The sequence below is a fragment of the Mycteria americana genome, chromosome 1, assembly GCF_035582795.1.
Source record: "Mycteria americana isolate JAX WOST 10 ecotype Jacksonville Zoo and Gardens chromosome 1, USCA_MyAme_1.0, whole genome shotgun sequence".
Lineage (NCBI taxonomy): Eukaryota > Metazoa > Chordata > Aves > Ciconiiformes > Ciconiidae > Mycteria > Mycteria americana.
The window spans coordinates 67,158,738-67,177,205 of NC_134365.1; the positions used below are offsets into that span (position 1 = coordinate 67,158,738).

An 18,468-nucleotide genomic window follows, 5' to 3' on the forward strand; every position below is an offset into this window, starting at 1 on the left:
TCTTCCAATATACAAGCTAACAGGCATCCAACAAAATTGAAAGTTGCAGTTTCAAAGCAAAACAAATCATATGAGTAGATCAGCTCTGTAATTGCCACAGATTCCAAAACTTTGTGTTGAAAGAGTGAAATAATTTCTTCACCAACCCCTCCCCCCCCCGAGGCTATCACATTGTGTTCTTATATTCTTCCCCAGGTATCTGCTATTGGTCATCCTCAGGTACAAAAGACAGACTTAGATAGGTATTTTATTTGATGTGGTATCACTGTTATGCTCTTTTCATGGGAAATATATTGCAACAAGGCTGTTTCCACTGTTTTCAAGCCATATGTTGTAAAAGAGATATTCAGCTCCAGCTGTTGCTCAACTCATGCTCAACTCATAGTTCAAAATGCAACTACCAGATAATTTCATTTCCACCCGATAAGCTTAGATTCACACTGCCTTTTCTTCTATGAAAGAAGAATCTGCTTCTGATCAGCTTTTCCAGTTGCAAAACTATGTATTTTTACCTTAAGTTTTCAAAACAAACCACAACTCAGGGAAAAAGTGTCAGAAATTTTTATCCAGCTATTTTTATTGGAAGCTAAGGAACAACAGAAGAAGTGCACGAACCTACCGATATAACATAGTTAAGTATTTTCTATGTCCAATTAAGGGAACTGCTGAGGAAAGTGAACTCTCTATCTGGCAGAAGCTGTTGTGCCAGACAATTTCAGAGACTGGTGATGGAAATAGAAAATTATTCCAGATTTTTCTTTCAGCAATGATCAGAAATTGTTCCCTTCAACTGCACCCCTTCTTCTAACTCCTCCCAAAAGCATAATGTTTTAAGGACATTTAAGCAGGCTGTCTCAGGTACAGCACAGAGGTTGTTTCCAAGCAATGTGGGAAAGACAATATCCTTATGATGCAATTTATTAGTTTTGCACTAATAGTCAAAGCTCACGTGCAAAAGCACTTTTCAACCTTTGAGCTATGTAATTATACACACATTATTAGTGTGCAATTTAGCATTTTGCAAATACATACGGTAGCGCGACTCATCTTCTGTGCTCTACAAAGTGTCTAGAGCAAAATTTTAAGAGCACATCACAAATTTCATTTCCAATATGTACAGCACTGACATAATGTAGTGTAAGCTGCTTTTTAAACATCATTGGAGTAAGTTAAACTCCACTTCTCACAAATATGCATTCTATTTTAATCCAGGCATTTGTATTTCCTATCAGATTTTTTCAATTGATCAGAAAGGTGGATTTACCTTACAGTCATTCTGCAGGGAATGTAAATTAAGGTGTAAACTTTACTACATTCCACGATGCTTAGGTTTTATTTACTTTCTTGCATATAATGCAAGACTATAGAGGGCTACCATGTGTTTGTGCATGGTAACTATTCTATTTTAAAGAATCATCATTTTAAAGGGGAATCATCTTACAGAGTCAGGAGATATATAGCTTGTTGTCTAAAGCACCACTGTGTGGTCTGAGATTTTTTCATATATGTCACAAGAATACTTTCTTTTTCTTTTTCTTTTTTTTTTTTTTTTTAAGTGTGATTTTTGACAATTAAGGTGTTATGTGAAAGTGTAACTGGAAATGCTATCTGGACAAACACTAGAATTCCTCACGATAAACTCCAGATAACATGGAATACAGCAAACAAACAGGTGCTGAGGTGGAACAACTGGATGAAACAATATTCATAAATTTTTAGTGTGTGTTTTGGGGTTTTTTTTTTGTTTTGTTTTTTTTTTTTTTTTTTAAATGAGGTGTCTCCTTTTCCCAAATAAGTTAGAGAAGCAGCACTGGTTTGGGACTTTTTTTTTTTTGACAATTACATGAGAGACCAAAAATACATGTCTGTATTTTAATATCTCCAGAATAGTATACACCAAGGCAGGAGAAAGATACTACAATAGTACATGATCATTACAGAGTATATTTGTACCTCAGCTATCCTTCTTGCTTGCTCCAAATCAAGGTCCTATCAAGAAAAGCTGAGGAAAAAATATCCCCAAAACATTCCTGACCTAGATGTGGATTTCAAACAGAAAACCAAAACACAGAAAAACAAAAATATATCCCACCTTATTACAGAAAGCAATGACAAAGGTTACTGTGCTACAAGGGCAGCACAAAACACATACATGTTATTTATCTCAATTTTGTATTCTGTGCAATGAATTCATCAGGTAGCACGTAATTTCAGTCTGAACCCCTAATTCTGTAAGGCATTTAATAATGAGTAATCTCACCAGCTTCAGCAAGATACATGTCCTTTATTTTGAGCAAATGATGCAAGTCCTCTACTGAGTCAGATCCCAATGAAGAGTGGAAGAGCAGATGTGCTCCTACCCGCAGTACTTCCTGGGCCTGGAGCACTTAATTACAAAGGTACCTTCCCTACCTCAATCCTCCGACAGAGTTTCTACAGACACAGTTTTAGTATATTAACCAGTGAATTGCCTCTTACCATTCTTGCATTCTTTTCTCAAGTTCTGGAAGTAAGAATTTACTGTGGAAGGCATTTATCGATGAAATATTAGAAAAGATTTTGTTAATCACTTCAGCTGGAAATGAACCTCTGTTGGCTTCTTCAAGGAGTCTGGAATAGAATACCTGCAATACAGAAGAAGAGCCCCAAACCTATCAGCCTATTATCTTTAATCAATGGAAGACCACCTATCCACCCCTCCTACTCCAACTGAGGCAAGATTAATATTTCAATAACATAGACAGGTAATGACAAACTCATTTATCGTCTTTCGCTCACCAGAAGTTAAAAGCTTCTCCTCCCCTTACACACTATTTTTTTTCTTGTGAGCCAGGAAAGTGCTGCAGGTGGAGCAGACATAAGGGAAGCCAAACTTAAGTAGTGCATTTTGGATTGACTCCAGGCATCCTGTCTGTTTTAACAGCTACATCATCTCTGCTTTCCCAGTCTTCCAGTTGTATTTTTCACTCTTGCTTTCTCTTCAATTAGCATGATGTCTGACCACCATTAGCCCAACCACTTTCCTTGTACGCTGTATGCCCTTATCCTTTTGAAATCTAAGTAGTTGGCAGACTATGAGCGGTCCCCACATACCATTTAAAGCAGAAAAGGGGCCCAGTTCTGACTGGACTCTACTATAGTCGCTTTAAAAAAATATATATATTCTTTCCCTATCAGTGGGCTCTACCTGACTAGATGCAGCTACAAAATGACTAGAGACACGTGCAGCTCGATGTGCACATCACATAGAACAGTGCTTATGGGGAGCTATGGTCCCTCTATCTCCCTCTCCCATGCTTGAACAGACTGCTTCTCCTTAGAAAGGGCTTCAGAAGGAGATAGGGCTTCAGAAGTTTGGGAAAGGGCTTCAGAAGTTTGGGAAAGGGCTTCAGAAGTTTGGGAAAGGGCTTGGGAAAGAAGAAAAGAGTCTGAAGACAGGAACTTTAATAATCCCAACTGAGACAGCAGAAGTGTCTTAAAAGGAAAAAAGCCATATGCTTTCACGTATACTTTAAAACATGCTCGTTTTGCTGCATCTCTGAGAGGACAGTTAGTTAATTTTGACAAGTTACTTTGAAGACTATAAAGGTTACATAACTTTTAAACCAAGTTTAGAAACATAATAGTCCCTTCCCAGTCTTCTGCTTTCCTCCCATTAGCAGCAGTCGAGCAGCTGTGCTTGAAATTCATTTTTCAGAACTCTGTCCAGTTAATATTTGGAAAACAGGCATAAGAGTAATGCACTTATGATTGCATCAAGGAAAATAATTGTACATTCATAAGTTTTCCTGATGGGTAATGAAGTAAACATTTTCCTTTTTTATTTTTAAACTTCTCTAAATCAAAGCTTCTTTTTTTTTTCCAATACTTTGTCTTTTAAAACACACATCATACTGGTCCCAGTGTGGGTCAGCTAGGTAAATCCACTTTCATGAGGATGATTACTTAGATCCCCAAGCAGTCTGAACAATTATCATATCAGTTGAGGCTTTTTACTTTTTCCTGAACTCTGTGTACAAGACTTATGCATTAGACCAGAGAATTTTAAACAGCGATGTCCGAGAAAAATATCATGGAGTAAGGCAACGCATAGCTATAGGTATCCAGTTAAAATGGATGTAGGTGTTATGTGAGAAAGTAAACAAGGCTTAAAAAAGAAAATACACAAGAACTACAGACTTTCACATTTAAGAAATATCAGTTTGAGCCTAGAGAGCACAAGAATTCAAACCTTTCCTTGCAGAAGAGTAATTTCTGTTCACTTCAACAGGATTTAGTCTAAACATATAGTGGGGAAAACAGGGCATATACAGTTTAGAATGGGCATCTTCCTAGGTTGTTTGGCGCTAAAGCAAAATTCTGTTCAGGTGGCTCAAAGATTTGAAAGATTTAGTAATTTTCTAGTGGGTAGGCGATTTCAGTATTATAAAATGATACCCTTCTTGTCCGTGTCACCAGAAGCCAAGAAATGAATGAGCGTAACATTATCCATCCCCTTTGTTAGAAGGGCTACTAGCATGAGGTTTGCACTACTATTGCTTATGGTAACATTTACACACAGAGAACCTATTGCATTAATATCCACAAAATTCTAATACTTTTAAAAATCTAGTGTTCTTAAAATAGAAATATAGGCTAAGTTATGTGGCAACTGCAAATGTCTGACTGACAAAGTCAGCAAAACGTGAAAAACATACCACCTTTCTATGTAATTTATATACACACTTACGCATAGCCATTCAAGTGAATTCAAGGCAAGAAAATAAAAACAAATTCAAGAAAAATGTACCCCATCTAGGAGGTCAAGTCGGCTAACGTAGGCTTTTTCTGTTTGCAGAAGCTCACTGGCAATTTTGTGCCGTTTCTGTTCATCTGTCTCCTGAAGGAAAATAAGAAGAACTCTTAGGATACTGGAGAAAACATAATACTAATACTAAAAAGAAAAGTATTTCTTTTTAATACTAAAAAGAAAAAAAAGTTGAAAAGACATATGATTACCTTACAGTCCAAAATGCAACTGGAATCCAAGTTTCACATTTAGTAACAGTCATCCCATTTTGGAAAACACAAACTTTCCAGCGGTTTAATCAACAAATACAAAAGTCAGAGGAGGATAAAAATCACACTGCTGAGTAAAACTCAAAGCCTAAACCATTTAGTATCTCTCAGTTTGTACAGGGATCTTTGCCAAAGCACCAACTCCCTACTTAACAGATCAGCTCACAGCCTGGTAGTTGAGTACCACTGACCTTTCAGAGCTGGAAGAACTGATTTGCAGAGTAAGAGGGAACAGATGGGATTAGTCGGTGTTCGCCCCCACCCCCGTTTCAGAAGTTATTTGAACTGCATGTTCTTTGTACGACAGAATTATTGAAAAATACCGTACAAAATGTTTTATGTTCATCAATACAGTCATTGCTGACTAATTGTTGACTGCAATTAGAGGGTTCCTTCGCTAGGCCTTTATGGAAGACACTTTTGCATCTTAAGGGAAGTTTTCACTTTGAAGTCTTTCATTCCACAAAATATATTTTTGATTCTTATGCTGAACAGAAACTTAAAATGTTCATTCAAATTTAAATATTAAACTAAATATGTTAGAATATAAAATTGTGAGTTGCTATGAGAAGTTACTTCAAAACAAACAAAGAAAGCACAGCCTTCTAAAATATTAAAACATTAGGGAAATGTCTCATGCTCACGAGTGTCAGATTCAACAAAATTACACTTCCATTACAAGATTTTTCTTCCAGATTTAGTGCTAGTGCTGACAAGTGTTCACATCTAATGACATCCGAGCCTTTCCTAAGTAAATGGCAGTCTTATCATGGCACTTATGGGAAAGTGGTAACTTTCAAGACAAATCGTAGAAAGTCTTCATAAAAAACTAAAGAGGAGAGCTTGAAAGAGTTATTTTTGATTTCAAACTGCACACTGCTTTCCACACAAGAGTACGATAAACATTTGCAAGTACATTTATAAAGATGGTTTGCAGAATACTGAATACTAAAGTACAGTCTTTTCATTTAAAGGACTTCAGTGGCTTTTTTCCCCCTTTTCAGTATTCAATAAGCATTCCAAATTTGAACACATTTCAATTCTAATCTGTAGTGTTAACAGTCACCCTGCTACACGGCAAGCCTCCTCCCTAAATACAGGCTTTCGATAGTGAGTTCAAAGCTGTTCATTAAATCTGTTTAAATCAGCACAGCAACCACAGTAACCTACAGAACAGCATTTTAAGTGCTGTCAAGAGACATTGCAGAGCGCTGAAGGATTAGCTATTACAGCTACAGCACGTCGTTCAGTGCAGCCATTTACAAGCAATCTCACATGTGGACTTGAGGCACAAAACCATGGAGGCTACTGATTCCTCGGCAATTTTATTTTTTTTCTCTCCCCAAAACCCCACTTTCTCCCTGAAGCAGTGCTACAGAACCAATGCACAGTTTTCAGAAAATTACTTGAACTAATTAAGAGAGGGGAAAATCATGCATAGCAGACTTGAAAATATCACACAAAATGACCAATTCAGAAAAAGCATTTAATCCTCTCTCCTCAGTCAGGGCAAATCCTTCTTACTCTCCCACTATGCTCTGACCCCAGCTTTCCCATCCTTTCAGTATCAGCCTTACACATCTTCCTAATTCTTGAACCTCAGTCTCCTTTCTACATCAATCACACTACCTGACTCAGGAATCTTCTATGTGGGAAAAAATACACACCACAGATGAGTTATCTTTTAATCCCAGTGGCACGTTCTTATTCCAGCATAAGAACACCCACCCACAGGGTTAGATCAGTGCAAGAATAACACAAAATTGTATTGCTAGTTTTCTTTTAGGGAAGTCCTCAGTTTCCCATCTCACCATCTCAGTGTTTGCCCACGTTACATGAACTCCCAGCTGTGCCTTCTACTACTAGCTCCATCTCCTCCCTACTCATTCTCCCTCTTCAATGCCTTATCTAGTATCCCATCCAAAGAAAAGCATCTGGTTTCCACAAGGTCACTCCAGCTTCCCTCCGGCTGGAAACAACAGGTCACAGGCTATTTTGCTAGCCGTGGTACCCATCTCCTGGGGAGCTTTTCTTGATGGAAGCGGCAGCCACTTGTCCTGAGCACATGGGGTGAACTGGGATCAGAGGGGGGGGGGGGGGGGGGGGGCACATGGGTCTCGGCCGCCCTGCTGCACAGCTAGGCACATTTGGTGGAAAGACTCACCACTGCGCAAAGCCAGTGCTGCAGCTGGTGTAAGCCAAATTTCCTGCTGTCAGGGAACTCATTTGCAGCCATCCCAGCTCTGCCATGGCACACACCACTCCGCGCTGCACCTCTACCCCCAGCTGCCCACCCACCATTCCTTGGAGCAGGGACGCAGGGAGCAGCCAAGCTATGGGCCCAGGGCAGGCAGACCCCAAGAAGGGGCTCAAGTTCTGCAGACCTGAATTTGGCTATTCTTACAACATAATTTGGAAATAAATACTGAATTACGTTTTGTGACAGCAAGAATGACATGGAGCCATTTGTTATTAGAGCTGTTCAACAAAACAGCCTTGAAAAACCTTGTAGAGATAATGGGGGAAAATTCTTAGAAAAAAAACTTTAAAAACCATGGAAAACATTAAGTTAGTATTCAACTTCTGAGAATTTCAATGCTTCCGTAAAGAACTACTGTATCAAATCTAATAATTAACAGTAAAAGGGAGTTTTAATTCTCTTTTAAGTTACAAGTTAAGCTTTATCTTCATTTATTAACCATAAATGCACACATCTCTTTTCACAAGTAGGATAATAAAAGAATAGAAATGAAAGAAATGGACACTTTTTTTTCTGGAGAGGTTTTATATTTATCTCCAATGATTTCTTTACACTTTTAGTACATCAGTATTTATATTGGGTTCTTTGCAGTTAACAAAAAGTACTGAGACAAAAATTTACTAGAAGGTATACCTGGACACACACTCTATCACTTCAAGCACAACTTCTCAACGATTTCAGGGAACATTTCAAACTTCTGTGATAATCCATAACACATGGCAACTCAATGTATAAAAACAAACAGAAATTATTAGTGTGATATATAGAGAACATTCACATTAGAGGTGCAGGACTTCAACTGCTAATCAAAATATCAGAAGTGTGAGATAGCAGTAGGTGCATCAGGCAGGACAGCAAACTTGTATCTCTATATGGATGCTTACAGTAAGTATTTCATGTGGGCCTAGTTATATATTCTTTAGTACAAAGTTACACATCCTGAGAATCATTACATTACTATGGATGCTTAAGGAATAAAAGCAAGTAATTTTTACCTAAATTGTTCTTGAACTCCAAAATTAAGAAGAGGTATGAAGAATGCTGCTGAGAGTATGAACTTTTTGCATCTGTGTTCATATTTCCTAACATTGTTTTTCCATTGTCCTAAACTTGCAAAAATTATGCTAATTTAAAGTAGCCTTTACATAAACCTAAATCCCAATATAGCCATAACTTATTATCCAAACCAAACAGGAGCCATCTCTGATCAAGAAAGCTATACCTACCAACATGATAGAGATGATATGACTCACTTCTATTTAGGTGTAGCCCTTGCCCCATGGGCTTTGCAGTAATGTATTAAGCAACACAGGGTGAGAGATGTAGAGTATGAAAAAATATCATTCAATCTATGTTGTGCTTGTTTGTTTGTAGCGCTGAGTTTGGTCTAAAGTAACAGAGTGGGTTTTTCTTTTCTAAAACCATTTGAGTCATAGCTGCTTCACGATCCAAAGCTTTCTTCCCTAAGTATTGGGAATATAAATGTAAATTTCCAGGAGAATTTAAGATTTCCTTTAATCTCTTGAGTCCTCAGTTTCTGAAATCAAGGAAAGCACTAAATTTTGCAAGACCTGCAATGAAAATCCTGAATGCTACCATCACCTTCTGGTATACTAACTCTATAAAACAGCCAATTGCACAAAGGATGGGTGAGTTTCTTGCATAGCAACCAAGAAAAGCGGTAAAGATTCTGGTGTCCCTAAGGAACTGATTCTTCTCAAGAGGATTTACGCATTTATATTGGGTGCTAAGGACATACCTCTTTGTTCATGATTTACTGTTGCTAAAGTCGACCATAAAATTGTAGAACCAGGAAGAAGCTGGTAGCACCTCTCAAGTGTTGCAACAGTAAAACATTTCTTGGCAGAAAGTTAACTTAGCAACAAAGTTTCACCCTCTTTAAATCAAAACTTCAACTTACGTTTAGAAATCCTTTCAACTTACCTTACGATCTCCACCAGGTTTTGCATCTGAAACACCAGAGCCCCCAACATTGCCATTAAAAGGAGACATCAAGTAAGGACTTTATTAAAGATGCGCAATGGATTCTTCTCCATCTGTAGCATGCATGCAGTCTATATCCCTCTTTCCTACCAGTCTCACAACATATACTGAAGCACTTGTCTTCTTGTCTTCAGTTAGCTCTAGCAGCAGATTTCTCACAAGATGTTACTCAGGAAGTTTATTGATTGGGATGTTCTTGTACTATTCAGCCTCCGCGTTTTAAGCAAACCAAATTTTATGACAGAAGGTGCTTCTGCTGCAAGGCAGGAAACTTTTTACTTTTAATTGTCTTATTGCTTGTGATATTTGTGGTTTGTGACTTTCAAACTAAAGCATACTCTACTCTGGTCATTTGGGGAAAATGTTTGAGAACACTGCCAAATTTAGTAAGTTTTGTCTCAACTTTTCCAGAACCTGCAAGAATCTGACAGATCTACAGTGATACAGTGATCTACAGATCTGTCAGATCTACAGTAATAAGGGGGGAAAAAAAAAATTGTAAGAGCAACATTATTTCAAAATAAGCTTTCTCTTCTTTTTAGACTTAAAAAGTAATTTCTGCTCTGGTTTTGCACCATTCCCCCATTTAATTCACCCTTTCCAGCAGTGGACTTAGTTTACTTCTGCTGTACATGTATGCATTTAACAAAGAGATAGCACCACTTTCTTCTCTTCCTTGAATTAGGAAATATGCCATGCAAGAGACAAAGAAGATACTTTGCATCAGTGTGTGTATATATATATATATCAGATGCATAATTTAAAGTTTGTCTATGACTCACATGCATCTGCTCCTATTGCTTTTACTCAACTGTACCTACACTTGCTTAATTAAAAAGGGCAAAAGAGTGCTGTTAGTCAGTGCTGTGCAACTTCAACTGGACTGCATCCCAGTTTTAAGATTCTTTACCGACTAAGTGGGCACTTAGCAAAATCACAGACTGTCTAAATGCTCTTACTTCTTCCCAATGCCTGCTTGGACACAGTAACAGCTTAAAGCTCCACCAGACCTCTCCTATTCCTCACCACTTTCCCCCTATTCCAGACGGCATGGCAGCAGCTACTTAGACTTCCACAGGTACACAGCTACACAGACTTCCACTTCTTAGACTGACTTCAATCTATAGGTCGCATTAACCCAAACTAAATCAGTGTTTGATTTTGTAAAGCGGGGCCCTTAGATCAGTCTGCAGTAGACATGCTGCTTAATCTCACTAGACTAAAGGGAATGTCCTTGTATTGCAAGCAAGCTGGTATCTCAGGAAGTGCTGCTGTGACCCAGTTCAGTTTTACAGATTCAGTTCTCCACTAATGCCGACTTAAGAGTCATCCTGCATGGGTTTGTTTTAGTTTGGGGTTTTTTTCTGGTTTTTTTACCCTTCTAGCACCAGCAAACAATACATCTAGTAACAGTCACATTACACCTCACAATTTGACTCTTGGTCAATGTAGGGCAGATCACATGTGTTGGTCACCCAGCAGCTCAAAGACAGATTTTGATGAGGTTGCTGCCATTAGCATTTGCCTAGTTCCTTCCTGGACTTTACAACAGGACTGCCTCCCATTTCTGCTTTTTCCTGAAAATACTGCCAGCATCTTACTGCGTGACTTGGATTCAAGCTTAACATCATTGCCCATGGAGCATTCAGCACTTTATTGGCACAGAGAGGGGAAACAGGCATTACCAAACAGGAGACAGAAACATAATGAGAGGTGTGGCAGGTTAAAGGTACCTTGGACTGTGACCAGGCTTATGTTTAGACAGGAATCATAACGTTCATTCATTACTGGCAAAAACAACCTCCAAAACAAACAAGAAAACCCCCACACCACAGCACCTTCTTGTCATTACCTAGGATATTTTATCCTGTAATACACAAGAATTTGAGACCCACCTTTCCCCCACACAGAATTTACCCTCAAGCATGTATGTATGTGACCCTTAGCTAATCAAACTCAAGGGCTTGGAGAGGTCTGTAGTTAACTGATGCAGGTGTACTCCTGACAAGCAATGAAGGGCTTTATCAGCACTCAGCTGTTTGCCTCTGCAGTGAAGAGGAAGGCTGGGAGGATCCAGCCCAGCCCCCTCTGCCATGACTCCCACATAGCACGGCTGGACCAGAACTGTTAATGATGTTCACTGGCCATCAGTGCTTCAGTACGAGAAGGCAAACTGCATAATCAAACTTTTAGAAGTGGAAATATGCACAATTTTTCAGCAATTAATTTTCCCAAGACAGAGTTTCTTCCACCCACTTATTTCCCTTAATTATTTAAAACCTTCCTTGCGACGAAACTCAAATTCATCATGGGATAAATTCTCCTTGTTAACAAGGCATATATTTAGTATACTCTGAACCTTGTGTCTCTCTGATACCTAGCAGACTGCCACTGCCTCTCCAGCTTTGACTTGACAACTACATCCAAGTTAAGGATTCACATGACAGTTCTGCCTAAAGTCCTGTCACTGCAATTTACTACATGTGGAATTTTGTTTTATATATACCACTAACATGTGTCCCTTGTAGTCTGGCACAGCTGAAGCATGTTTCACTTTTTTTTAAACCTCAGATACCTAATGGGAAAAAAAGGGGGGGGGGGGGGGGTTAGGGAAGGAGAGGGGAAAGGAAAGCAAAACTTATTTTCAGAGGAAAAATAACCAAAAGATTTTCAACTTTCTGACCTGCTCTTATTTTTGTAAATGAAAACCTAGAGAAAATGCACAAAGTAGTAATACAGCAAGAACGAAACAATTTCTCTTTTTACCTTCGTTTCTACAGGTTGATCTTGCTTACTGACTTCCTCAGTTGGTTCTTCCTTCACGTTAGTATTAATTTCTAGAGTTTCATTTTCAGATGGGAGCAGTGTATCACTGCTTGGAGTCCTGTAGCAGCTGTTAAGCATCTCTCCTTCACAGGCAGTTATACTTTGCAATGACTCTCTGGAAGTACTTTCTCTTTCCCCATTTATCAAGCTGCTGTTGATTCCATTATCCGGAACTGGGGTGGACGTAGCAGAGCCACGATCAGGTAATCTCCTGTCCTCATCTTCCGTCTGGTCTTGTGCTACTACTCCGTTGGCTGTGTGTAGCCGTGCAACCTGAGTTTTGTCGGTATTACTGTTTCCCTGTTTTTGTAGTGGGTGCTGGGAGGGGAGTTTTGGCTGAGGTGATGGTGTTGACCCATATCTTCCTTGAGATTTAGAAATGTGGAGAACAGAGGAATCTTTCTTCAAATCACTAGGATTTAACGGGCTAAAAACACCAAACAAACAAAACATAGATGAGAGAAAAGTGAAACATGGCGTTACAGCAAGTTCCTGGTACAGGGAGTAGGAGAGTTGCACCATATAACCAATTCCTCTCAAACCATTTTTCCCTGTGTTAATATTAGGAAGTTCAGGCCATCGAGACTTGAACTGCATTATTCCATTAAAATGCACACAAACATGCATTTCTTACTGGAAACCAGAGTGCCATCCATATTGATTCATTACATCCCCATGTGTCTTGAATCTCATTTGTAAAATGGAAGACAGTATGGTTAGCTACATGTAACAGATAAGGGAACTGAGGCACTGACACATGAAGCAACTTGCCCAAAGTGTCCCAGAAGATTACTGGTGGAAATGGAGAAAGACTCAGGGTCTCCCAAGTCCCAGTCCAATGCTTAAACTAAAAAGCAGCCTGTTCCCTAATTGCCCTTCAGTTATACAAAATGCATGAAAAATGTCCAAGAAAATTTAGCATCCCTTTTGTTAGTTCAGCATATTGCAGGAGGAGCTTTAAATCCTTACCCCATTTCTTCCCCTCCAGTTTCCTTATTTAGCAGTGTCTTTTCATCATGCTGCATCTTTTCTGAAGGTTTTTCCCTCCATATATTATCTCCGCTTAAAACATATGGTATCACTTGTTTGTACCTTTCACTATCTCTCTGTTTTATTCTTGAGATTTTGAATTTTAGACTAATATACATGTTAGCCTACTCTGTAAAAGTGCTTAGCTTCATTATAGTTTAAAAAAAAAAAAAAAAAAAAAATTGGAACCAAAATAAAACCTATACATTTTTGTCTGAAGTACATTTAACAAGCCATATTCAACTTGCAAAACAATACCATGACTGTCCTCTAACATATTGTTCCTAGTATGGACCATTAATCTTCTGGAAAGATGAAGGCTGCTTATAAATCGTATGTTTACTTCTTATTTACAGGACAGTTTACACAAATATTATAAGCATATTCTGCGCTTCCATACACAAAGCTCAAAAAATATCTTACACTAGCTTCATTTTCTTCCATCATATAACAAAAAAACCTAATTTAGTTTTCCTTTAGTTGTGTAAAGATTATGCCTTTTTTTAAAAAATAAGCTTAACTCAAAGATAGAATTAATTTACATTTTCCAATTGCATGCACACAGCAAGGAGTTTTAATTAACTTTTTGCCATGCCTACATGTTTGTGGGCTGTACAGACTAATGAAAATATGTTATCATAATTGACAATCACAGTTTGCAGTTCATGAACTTGCCACCTAGACACTTGAAGACCAATAATTACAAGTGAAGTTCACCTTCATGGAAGACACATTTTGTGAGCTGAGCTCATTTAAAAAACAGGAATTGCTTCCATGGCCACAGCAGGACATTCCAGAACTCAGCATGCTAATTACGGAAGTTTCTCATAAGCAGAGATCATAGATTTGAGGAGAATTTAATCACTGGACAGATATCATTGGGTGTACTTTATGAATGATGTTGGCCAAAAAGCAACTCAGCTTCCCCTACTCCCCCAAAACAAAAATGCTCTTATTTTTAAAAGTCTACAAATAATAAAGTTTTCATTGCTCTTTTTATAGCTTCCTTTATTTGCACAATATTGAAAGAGTTCCTGTACAAACCAGCAGGCGTGCCTAGGAGGTACAAACGTAGGGCTCATTGATGTAGGGCATGATGAACCTGAGGAGTTTCCTTTCAGAAAGGATGAAATTGTTTTTCTAGGGATACTACACTGTTAAAAAGACTTAGATGATGCTTTGGAGGAAGACTGGAAAACAAAGTGATAACAGGACTGGAGACCTGAGCTAGAAGAATTCGCAGGACCTCCAGTGCTGCAGTAATTTCTTTTTCCCATCTTTTGGCAGCTGTCATGACAGTAGTGCAATTAAGTCTCTGCCTAATGACAGAAGTTTCTTGCAGATGAAGCTCTGAAATGATTTCTATTCCACTAGACAAACGTACTTTTGCAATGCTCAGCTGCTTCTGTATAAAGGATTACATTTCCCCCATCTTGAGGAGGAATTCTTTCAATGAAAGTCTTAATACTCTGGCTCCTCAGAAGGACATGCTTTGTTGTACATCATGCATTCATTCCCATAGGGGGTATCCCTTCAGAACATCAGTACCCCGAGGAAACACAAGAAAGCCACGTTCAAAACTTGCAACGCTCAACTGCCAGTGGAGTGTTTCTTGAGCTGTTCCTCTGTCATGGGCTTTCTGGAAGGTTGCTCTCTTTATACAGAGCAGATATATTCGTAACTTGTGTTCCAGAGCTTACAATGCTTGTCACGTACATCTAATTAAAAACACACAAGTAACACTATTTTGTGAAAGCAGAGTTCACTGTGGCTCGTGTTTCTCAAGGTTTCAAATGTTTCCTGTAAAAGGCAGTATCAAAACTCAAAAACATCAAGCTATTCCACCAAAATCACTAAGTACTACAAAGCAAACGGTTTAGTGAACATATGCCATATCAATACAAAAAACTTGTACAATTCGCCGTCTTCATGTGAATGATCTGAAGAGGTTAAGTCAGTATAAAAGGAAAATCAAGGGTTGTCTATTTGCTTATAAAAGTAAATATATTTTTTCTGCAAGAACAGAAGAATTCAAGATTAGCTCCAAAGTTTCATTCTAATATCAGCACTTATTTCAAATTGCTGACATTTTTCAGGATGTTTTAAAAATGCTACAAGTTTGTTTGCTTCTTTTTTTTAAAAAGGAAAATTAAGACTAGCACCTTATGAAAAAGCACACCTTGTACAGGCCAAATATACAATTGGCTTGCACCATTTCAAAAACACATGCAGTTTTGCCATCAACTCCTCTGGCAGGGATCAGTTTGAGCACTACCTTGGTATCAACTTTCTTCCCCACAGGTTCAAGTTCCAATAATCCACATACAACAGAGTTACAAACCAATTCAAATTCTATTACGTACCTGCCTCCCTCAAAACGATTGATGAGATCTGACACTTTACTGGACTTTTCCTTTGCAACAGTAGAAACAGGGGTGGGTGTCTCTTCCTCCATTCTTGGTTTCTGGTTTGATAAAGCTTTATGCCTAGGGGTTTGGTATGTAACAGGTGACACCTTCTGCAGATGAACTGGCTTTGGAGGCACTGCAAACAACAAGAACACCAATCAATCTCTCGTGAACTGTTTCTTTGAACTGCCAGAACATATATGAGATTTTTGCATAAGAACTTACTACAGTAATGAAGAAGAGATGCTCTCGGCTTTACTTACCCTTAAAGTCGCTTTATCAATACAGAGACTTCATACAGTTTTTTATGCACTGTCTGGTATCAGGCATCTTGTTATATTTCTTAGATGAACACTGAACCACATACTACTTTAACAAGCTAGGAAATTGGGGGGTTTTCTTGTTTGTTTGGTTTTTACAGTGTACTGTAGTAAACACATGTGGCCTCCATAAATGCATTTTTTATCGTAAAAAGAATTAAGCATAATCAGAGGATCTAGCTGTGCTGTGGAGCTCAAGAGAGAGATTTAAATTGCTGCCCCAAAACTCTGGTGCTCTCATTCTTTACCTTCTCCCTTATGACTTCAATAATAATAATAGTCAGTGGAAAAGCTATTTGCCTTCAGCTTTGAGCTTCCTTTACTCACTGAACCTTTGTCTATTTATAGTGCTGAAAATCCTGGCCCCCTGAAAATATTTTTTATTCTTCCTGCTTTTTCCCCATCCCTACCATAAGTCCTTCTAATCAGACCGTTAATGATCAGCCACTGTTTAATGCAGCAGTGGCTAGAACGCAAAAGACAAGGTGACACACAAAGCAACTGAAGTCACAAGTGCTGGGGGATCTTTAAATTAACTTTTATCCCTTTAAGTGACTCTGCAGCATTTGTGGGCAGCAGAAACACTTCACAGACAGGGCCCAAATGTGTTCCTCTATCAGAGCAACACACCTCCTGCTGCAGCAAAGAGAGAGAATTAATGGAAAGGTCCTTAATTCCCAAGAATACAACTGTTCATTCCGACACACACTCCCAAAACATTTTGTGTGGAGAAGCAAAAGCATTTGATATGAAAGTGAAAAATAAAGACTCTATCTGCCCTAAAGGGGCATAAATAGGGGCATAAAAGACAGGCATAGGGACATAAAAGACAGGCATAAATCGGCAGGAGCAGGCAATACACTGCCGGTGCAACTGATGGCCCCAGGGGCTTGGCCACTGATCCACAGGCACCATGCTCCAGTGTGCCACCAGCACCAGCCCTCCAGTAACTACACAGACCTGCCAGGGAGCAAACGTGAAGGGAAGGAGGACAGGAGTTGGCATTAGGAATCACGTGCAACTCTCATGGTAGAAAAAATAAGCACTACTATAGGATACACAATAGATGGATGTGAAAAAGCCATGTTCCTCACATCGCTGACTCCAGAACAGCTTACTGACTTACTCTGGAAAACCTGTGCACCACAGGAATTAGCTTAAATCCTATCAACTGACATTTGAAAGTGTTGTTGAAAAAATTCTTGCAAATATACTATCACAGACTATGATAAACTTGAAGAAACACTTGATTTAGGATGACTTTCCATCTCTACCTTACATTAAATTTATAGAAGGTAATATTTACCTGTGCTTCCAATAATCTAATTGCACTTGGGAGGGATTGTAGTGATAGCTGCAGTCTGATGTTACCATGAGGGACTCTATGAAGAAATGAATGTACCACAAAAAGCTTAAGACTTCAATCATATCAACTATAATTAATGAAAAATGAAATAATCAGAGGGAGAAGGAAGAGAATTACTGTAGATCAGACGCTTTTACTGTGTATACATTTACCTTTGGTCCTTTCAAGCTTTATGTTATATATGTTAACACAAGCAAAAAAGCAAGTTTGGGGAAGGATGCAGTGCAGAACGGATGACTTAAAACACTGCAATTTTCAAATAGTTACAACGCAATCCTGAAGCAAGCAGAATATTAAATTGTGTAACTGCTACAGTATGTGTGGTAACTGAAGCCTCTCCTGAGAAGCCACATGCATTTGCTCAGCCACAGCTGCAGTGTGGTGGAGCAGCTTTCCCTATATTCCCTCTTCTCAGGGAGTTTCGGAGAAGGTCTGGCAGAATTAGGCCAACGAGCATCAGATAATTGTCCAAGCGCTGAATAGCTTGCTGAGCTGACAAAGGCGATGGGACAGCTGAAAAAGGCGAGACAAGCGGGCTGGGAAAAAGCAGGACACATAATTGAGCATGAGCACTGCCATTCCCTCAGGGAGGAGACGGAAGGGAAGGGGACACTGGGTGGATTTACTGACCAGCATTACACTAGTTTGTAGAAACACTTCTTGCTCTTGCAGTACATTTTGTGTAACCCGCGGTCCTGTGAATTCTCTTATTTAATGGACTTGTACATCTCTTCAATTCTTTTGTACATCTCATAAAATGTTAATATTCTCACAAGGATATATTAAAACTACTAAACTTGAGGGAATTAATGTCTACTGATAAAGCAGAAGGAATTAGTTGGAAGCTATTTTTATACTGGATCCACTGGGACAAAAATCAAATTCTAGGACATTCTGTGGAGGTGTTGCACACTTCGGCAGCTATTACCGAAAAACCCCCAGCTTAGCAGCATTTTGGTAGGGCAAGCGTGAGGAACCTCTGGTCAAACTGGACAATCCCAGTATATTGAAAATCCCTGTAATGTCTTCAGAGGAGAAGCACAAACCAAACAGCCATGCCAATTCACTAATGCAAGATATTTTCTTCTTTACTCCCTATTACCATCTAACAGACAGCATTTCCCCTAATCAGCTGCTGCTGTAGCTACTCTAAGTTTTGGAAATAGAGCAATGGGAAAAAGACAAGATCAATAAAAA

At 38.8% G+C, this 18,468-nt stretch overlaps 1 protein-coding gene across 2 annotated transcripts in view; it reads right to left on the reverse strand.

Annotated features, from left to right (window-relative positions):
• FGD4 (FYVE, RhoGEF and PH domain containing 4) overlaps positions 1 to 18,468 on the reverse strand; it is a 116,996-nt gene that overhangs the window by 20,418 nt on the left and 78,110 nt on the right. For both annotated transcript variants that reach the window (XM_075503818.1, XM_075503826.1), the window contains exons 3-6: positions 15,541 to 15,721; positions 12,089 to 12,575; positions 4,790 to 4,879; positions 2,479 to 2,624 (exon numbers count right to left, since the gene is read on the reverse strand). In XM_075503818.1, coding sequence (XP_075359933.1) covers positions 2,479 to 2,624; positions 4,790 to 4,879; positions 12,089 to 12,575; positions 15,541 to 15,721 — 904 coding nt within the window. The remainder of the gene's footprint in view (positions 1 to 2,478; positions 2,625 to 4,789; positions 4,880 to 12,088; positions 12,576 to 15,540; positions 15,722 to 18,468) is intronic.